Source organism: Hemicordylus capensis, chromosome 1 (assembly GCF_027244095.1).
Source record: "Hemicordylus capensis ecotype Gifberg chromosome 1, rHemCap1.1.pri, whole genome shotgun sequence".
Taxonomy (NCBI): Eukaryota; Metazoa; Chordata; class Lepidosauria; order Squamata; family Cordylidae; genus Hemicordylus; species Hemicordylus capensis.
The window spans coordinates 7,228,798-7,235,797 of NC_069657.1; the positions used below are offsets into that span (position 1 = coordinate 7,228,798).

The 7,000-nt window shown below is 58.9% G+C and overlaps 1 protein-coding gene across 1 annotated transcript; it reads right to left on the reverse strand.

The window, feature by feature from the left end:
• Positions 1 to 110: 110 nt before the first annotated feature.
• On the reverse strand, positions 111 to 6,012 carry BMP4 (bone morphogenetic protein 4). Its single transcript, XM_053284450.1, has 3 exons — positions 5,698 to 6,012; positions 3,912 to 4,324; positions 111 to 1,160 (listed from the first exon to the last, which is right to left on the reverse strand). Exons 2-3 carry the CDS (start codon positions 4,315 to 4,317, stop codon positions 247 to 249), a joined length of 1,320 nt encoding a protein of 439 aa, XP_053140425.1. The 5' UTR covers positions 4,318 to 4,324; positions 5,698 to 6,012; the 3' UTR covers positions 111 to 246.
• Between the last annotated feature and the right edge of the window lie 988 nt (positions 6,013 to 7,000).

Sequence of the window (7,000 nt, forward strand, 5' to 3'; positions counted from 1 at the left end):
GGCGCGTGTGTGTGAAGGAGAGTTCGTTTAAAAACTTCTATTTTTTTCCTCCTTTTTTTTGCCTTTTCTTTTAAAATAAAAGAAGACGCCCCCACCCGCAGGCCGTCCTGTAAGGGGGACGAGGGAGAGGAGAGGCCTTTACCCCCGCTCTGCTGCCCAGTGCCTGCGGATTTGGGACGGACGGGCGGGCGGGCAGAGAGGTCGTGTGGAAGGGGCAACACGTGTTTCTCCCCCCACCACCGCCATTTAGCGACACCCACACCCTTCGACCACCATTTCCTGGTAGTTTTTCAGGACCACTTTGTCGTACTCGTCCAAATACAGCATGGAGATGGCGCTGAGCTCGGTGGGCACGCAGCAGGCCTTGGGGATGCTGGCGTTGACGGAGTTCACCAAGGTCTGCACGATGGCGTGGTTGGTGGAGTTGAGGTGGTCGGCCAAGGGGAAGGGGCAGTCCCCGTGGCAGTAGAAGGCCTGGTAGCCCGGCGGGGCCACGATCCAGTCGTTCCAGCCCACGTCGCTGAAATCCACATAGAGGGCGTGGCGGCGGCAGTTCTTCTTGTTCTTGCGCGGCCGCGGGTGCGCGTGCTTGGGGCTGCGCTTGGCCCGCCGCGTGAGCAGCGACTGGCCCCGCCCGTCGTGGCTGAAGGTGACCAGCAGCGGCCGGAGGCGAGCCCATTCGGCGGCCTCCAGGCGGCCCCCTTGAGGTAAAGAGCGGCTAATCCGGACATGTTTGCCCTGGTGAGTCTGCGTGGGGTGGAGGTGGACAACCTCCACGGCCAGCCCGTGGTTGGGCTGGCCGCCTGTGGTCCATCGGACGACCGCGGGGCTCACGTCGAAGCTCTCCCAGCGGCTCACGTTGTGATGCACCAGGCGAGTGTCCAGCAGCCTGGTGACCAAGTCGCCCCCCGGCGCGGGCTTCATCACCTCGTAAATGTTGATCCGGTGGAAGCCCCGCTCCCAAGCCGCGGCCTCTTCCTCCTCCCGCGGCGGCTGCGGCTGCTCCTCCGCCTCCTCCCGGATCTGCTGTCGGAAGAGCCTCAGCTCCGCGGAAGAAATGGCTTCGCTGGACGGCACGCTGCTGAGGTTGAAGAAGTAGCGGAAGCGCGGCGGCAGCGCGGGGCTCCCGGGGCCGCTGCTGGGCATGTGCTCCAGGCGCTCTGCAGAAGGAGGGGGCGAAAGGCGGCGGGAGACGTGAGCAGCAGGCAGACAAAAACCCCACCGACGGCACGAGGCTGCCGGGCCAGACACCACAGGGAGACCCGCAATGGTGGCCGCTGGCTGGCTTGTGCCAGGGTCACTTGACGGAAAGGGGAAACCCACCCACAGGCGCCCCCCACCCAAAGACAACACACCTTGCTCCGACTTGGGGCCATTTCGCCGGCCCATCCCCCCCCCCGCACTCCCATAAAGACCGCCTTTGCACGCTGCCCCTCTACAACTATGTTCCTACTCGGAAGGAGTCCCATTGAGTCGAGTGGGCGTTTATTGCTAGGTTTGGAGTACAAGTCTCAGCGCTCTTGCTGAGAGAGATCGAACTGAACGCAGCCTACGATGCTCAGGATCGGGCTGCCTGCCTGAAGTCCTATGCACCTTTACTCGGGAGTAAATCCCCTTTGAAATCCTTGGGGAGTCTGGGACTTCCTTGAGAGTGAAGCTGCAGAGAAGCTGAGTGCAAGCAAGCGCCGCCCGGTTATCTGTGTGAACCACTTTGTGAACTTTTTTGTTGTTGAAAAGCAGTGTAGGGGATCTTCGTCATAATCTCCAGTCCCAAGAGGCCGCGTGGTGGGCAAAAAGCAGCGCTGCGTTTTGGAGACTCCACGGCCCAAGGAGATGGACGATGCTCCTCCCCACCCTCCTCCAAGAGGTCAAAGCTTGGCGCTGGCCTCCTGAAATGCTACCTGGTAGGCTTCATTTCGTGCTGCCAGAGCTCAGCCCGGGGATATTCCAGCGGCATTTGAGCCTGTGCAGAGTGCCTATCTCATGCCCTACTACACACACCCTATCTTGCCATTAATATCATTATTAATGATTTACCCCTTTAGCCCTACAAGGCGCTGTATCGTGTAACAGGGATACAGGCCCCTGCCCCTAGGATACTACAATCCCCGTTTAAGATTCACAAACAGTCCCTCCAGCACAGATATTATCGCCCTCAGGTAGTCTTAAGCCCCGGCGCGAGCACACACACACACCCTCTTTCAGGAGCGAATGCCGCTAAAGACACCGTGAAATCGCCCCCATCGCCGGGATTTAAGTTTTTGCACGAGCGATTGGAGTGTGGCGTTTCCTGCACAAACGATCCGTCATGCCCGTTTGAAAGTGCTTGTTCTGTTCGCCACGGGCATGCACCCCGCCCCCACGCCGTCTTTGCACTAGCAGCGTGCCATGCCCTCCCCCCTCCTGGAAAAGTTGCATTGCCAGCAGCATCGGGGGCCCCAAGGCTGGGATGAGACTAGCAGTGGACACACACGCACACGACTTCTTTTTGTTCTTGGCCCTGGCAACAGAGCTGGTCAGTATACTCAAGGGCAGCTCGGTAGACTAAAATGGGCAGGGCAACAGACCCAGGCCCCGCTCTTTCAACCCCCACTAACATTAACTGGAAGGCGGGGGCGCACTGGCTGATTTGCGCCCGCCCCCCCCCAAGCCCTGCACCGCCCCCTCCCAGGGCTCTCTCAGGACAGCCCTGAAAGTGGGGCTACTTAGAGAAAACGGATGTTGTGAAACGCTTTGCCCATCTATCAAGCATCACAATAAACAGACGAATGTGTGGGCAACGGGGGTTTCAAAGCCAGATTCCCTCTAACTGCTCTCGCAAGAAAAGAGAACTTTCTCGTTTGGAGATGCACAAACACGCCTCCACTAGTCCCTGCTGGGGCGCGGGTGCCGGCTGAACGCACCATTCTAGGCCAGCAGATTAAGAACTCCGGTTTTCCTCTGGGGAAGAAGGTAAAGAAGCGCTCGCCAGGAAACACACACAAACAGGCGCAGCTGTAGGCTCTAGCTATCTATACCTCCCGTCTTCACTGCCGCCACCACAACCACATGAACCGGCGAGAACGGGAGTTTTTCTTGTTGTTGTTTCTAAAGTAATGAGGAGGGAGAGCTTTGATATTGCTACTAAGCCGGGAAGAAAGGAAGTAACCCAGCACTGGAGTGAAATCTGCTGCGAAGGGAGCTCTGTCAACCAGAGGGGTCTTAATGACTCTCTCTTGTGTTCTTCGCAGCCGCAGAAAGTGACCCGCAGCCCTCCTTTCCTGCCTAAACCGACTTCCGTAGCCCCTGCTCCTAAGCGCAGCTCTTGCGGGATCCTGTCCCGTGGACAGGCCACCACGCACCCACGCGTGGGAAAGAGCCCTCCTCGGATCCGACGGTCAGTCCAGAGATGGTGCCTTCCCCGGGAATTTGGGGCTGAGCTGTTGGGGCGACTGATGGGCAGGCGAAGGAGAGCGGGCGCGCGCGAGGAGAGTCGCGAACGAACACGGCTCTGCTTCGTAGTAGGGACACAGCCCGTGGGGGGGGTGGGGGACGGCCGAGCACTTGGGGCCGATTTCAAGCCATCCACTCCCCAACCCGACGTGCGAGCAAAGTGGGCCAAGGCTGCAGGGGCGGGGGGAGCTCTCCCTCCCCTGCTTTCCCAAACGGAGGGAGGGAGGGAGGCGACCCACGCGCACCACTCCGCCGCAGCCCAAGACCCCCCCCCCCTTTGCCCTGGCGCCACCCCCCTCTGCACGCTTCCTCGGAAGGAAGCCCCGTGCGCTGCTGCGCCCGGCGGGGCCAACTAACTTCGCAGCAGCACCGGGCCTACGATCGCCAGCCCGCCCGCCCGCTCCCGGGACAGCGCCCCCCCCCCTCGGCCGTGTGCGTGCTCTGCCTGCGCTTCAGCCCCGGCGGCGCGCCCGACTGACCTTCATGGTGGAAGCTCCTCACGGTGTTGGCGCGGCTGGTGGATTTCTCCGGGTACTGGAGGCTGAGGTCGTGCAGCTTCTCCTCCTCGTCCCCGGACTGGAGGCGGTAGAGATCCAGCATGTAGGAGGGGATGACCGCCGCCTTGCTGGGCTGCGGCCGCCTGCGCAGCCCGAACATCTGCAGGAGGGTGGCCTCGAAGCCCCGCAAGAGCTCATGGTTTGGGAACGGGCGGCGCGGAGACCCCGAGGCGCCTTCCCCGCCGCCTCCTCGCTGCTGGTGCTGGTGCAGGTCGCCGGCCACCTTCTTCTTGCCAGGCTCGGTGGGTATCAGACTGGCATGGTTAGGACCGCCTAGCAGGACTTGGCATACTAGAATGACCATCAGCATTCGGTTACCAGGCGTCATGGTGTCTCTGGTGGGGGGTGGAATTGCGGAGGGGGGCGGGAAGGTGGGGAGAGGGAGAAGAACCAAAGAGACAAGGTGGGTCAAGGGCCAAAAGGAAAGCCACCCAACAATGCGTCTTGGAAAGGGGGAGACACGCACAGACAGCCGCAGCAGGCGCGGCCACCAAAAAGTCGCTCCGAGCTGCGGGCCAACAACGACGAATAGCCCCCCTCTTTAATTAAACGCCCCCTCCTTTCCCTCCAGTTTTAATGTCTCCGCTTATCTGATCAACGCTCTCCCATTAGACGAGGGATCGTGGAACAAATTATAATTTAATAGGGGGTGGCGGGGTGCAGATTCCCCCTGAGCATTTGAGAAGCCCCCCCCCATTTTACTCCCCACCACCAAGCCTAATGACCCGCAGCTCCCACCCACCCCCAAAAGTGGCTTTCCTCACTCACACCCCAAATTAAACGAGGAGTTGCCACTTATGCCTTTCCACGGTCTGCATCCCTGGGATGGGAGACACACACCCGCAACAGACATCTAAGTACATAAATGTTTGAAATATATCTTTCGATGAAGGGACCCCCCCCCCCACTTCGTTAAAACAAAACAAATGACGAGTTGTCCTTAAATTAAAAGAACACATTAGAAATACATGTTTTGAATTTATTGATTCTAATCCACGTTTCTCCACGCGGGGCGGGGGGTGCTCTGGATGTTTTGATTCATTGTTAAGCAGACTTCCTTGCCAAGTGCCTTAAAGGTCGTGGAAGGAAGGAGCTTCCCCAGCAAGCCAGCTTCGGGTCGTGAGCCTTGGAGGCTGCCAGCCGCTAGCCACGAAGTCCCGGGAAGCGTCCCACCCATCGCGAGTGGGAGGGAGCGCACCAGCACCTCGGCGGCGCAAGTGCTTGGGGGACCGCAGCCGAGGGGTAAGTGTGCGCAAGGATCAGCTCCAGCGCTGCCTTAAATCGGGGTTTTATGGGGGGTGGGGTTGGGTTGGACAAATAACTCTGGAAAGTAAAGTGATGCACCCTTTAAAGGGCGATGGGAGGGGGGTGCACAGAAGAAACTTTGCAAGTTCACTAAAATGTGCAGCATTTCATGCATGTTTACTGGCTGAGTTCGGTGAGGCTGACTCCTGAGTAAGGGTGCACAGGAGCGCAGCCAAAATGCCCTAGGACCGCTTCGAAACAATTTGGAGTTTTCGTTTCAAGGCGAAGAAGAAATTAACTACAAATCTGAGAATCCACAACAACCCAGCGTGCACGCACGCACACACACACACACAATCACACTAGTGTCCTCATTAGCACAACACACACTAGTGTCCTCATTAAGAGGATGGTTAAGTGGGGCTCTAAGAAGAAATCGCAAAGAATAGAAAGCTCTACTCACTGACAGAAAACAAGGCATATAGAAACAGTCCATGGTTCTTGACAGCCAGTGTGGAACAAGACTCGTGGAAAAGCTCGCGCGGGGAAATCTGGAGTCGGGCGGGCTGGCGGGTGAGGAGAGTCGCTCGCTGGCGGCGGCGGCGGCGGCGGGTTGCTTCTTGGGGCTGCTGGCAGGAGCGGTCGCTGCGAGTTGGTGCTCCGGAGTGGCTCCTAGAAAATGAATATATTTGAATATAATGGAACTCCCCAGCAGCCTGCCTTCTGCTTTTCTTCCAGCCCCGGGAGAGTCACGTGGACCTGAGAAGTCACTCCTCGCATCAGCTTGTCAATCAGGGGAGCAAGCACCGCCCTCCCTCCCGCCCTCCCTCCCCTCAGTCCTGGGATTTGCGAGGGGATGTCCCACCTCCTTGGCCTCTGTCAATCTCTCACTCCTCGCTCAGCTTCACAAAAGGTACCGGCCGTCGGCTGGAGGGGGACGCGGAGGGAAACCGCCGCCTTGTGCACGCCACTGCCGAACTTCAGGGGATGCTGCTGTGGTATTCTGCGTGGAAGGTGGCGTGGCGTGGCGTGGCGTTCCGCGGGAGGATCCCAGTCTAGCCTTGTGCCTTTTCACAGTGCTGCAAGACCCAGCTCAGGGGCAGCAGCAGCAGGAGGAGATTTGGGGGCGGGGGCGCTGCGGGCAGCAGGGGGGACCAGTCTGCCGCTGCGCCCTTTCCTGCGGCTATTCGAGGGCAGCAGAAGAGAGAGGCCGAGGCAGACCATCATCGCGGCCCCTTGTTGAGCTCCGAGCTAATCTGGAAGCACTCAGCCCGGAAGAGCCTCTGCCGAGGGAAGGAGATCTTTTCCAGCACCAGCGACCTGAGAGCAGCGGTTGGCATCCTTCCTGACTGCATGGCTCTAAGGAAGTCCTACTGAAATTGGGCATAACCATAACTTAGCCGGGAAGTCAGATGGAACCAGGGATGCTCACTTGCAAAGCATCTGTTCTGCGCCCCCCGAAATGTGCCCCACCACCAGAGAGGGGGCTGTGCTTGCAAAGAGCCGGTGGTCCATGCCACAAGTGAATGGCTAATCTGGGAGTGGCCAACCCGAGGCTCCAGCTGTTGTTGGACTACAACTCCCATCATCCCCAGCTGAAATAAACCAAGGACACAGGAAACTGCCTAGACCATCCATCTAGCTCAGTTTTGTCTACAGGACACTGACTGGCAGCAGCTCTCTAAGGAGCAGGAGACTTTGTTTAGAGACTAAGTCTCTAAACAAAGAGATGCATAGGCATCATGTGATGGTTGCACCATCAAGGG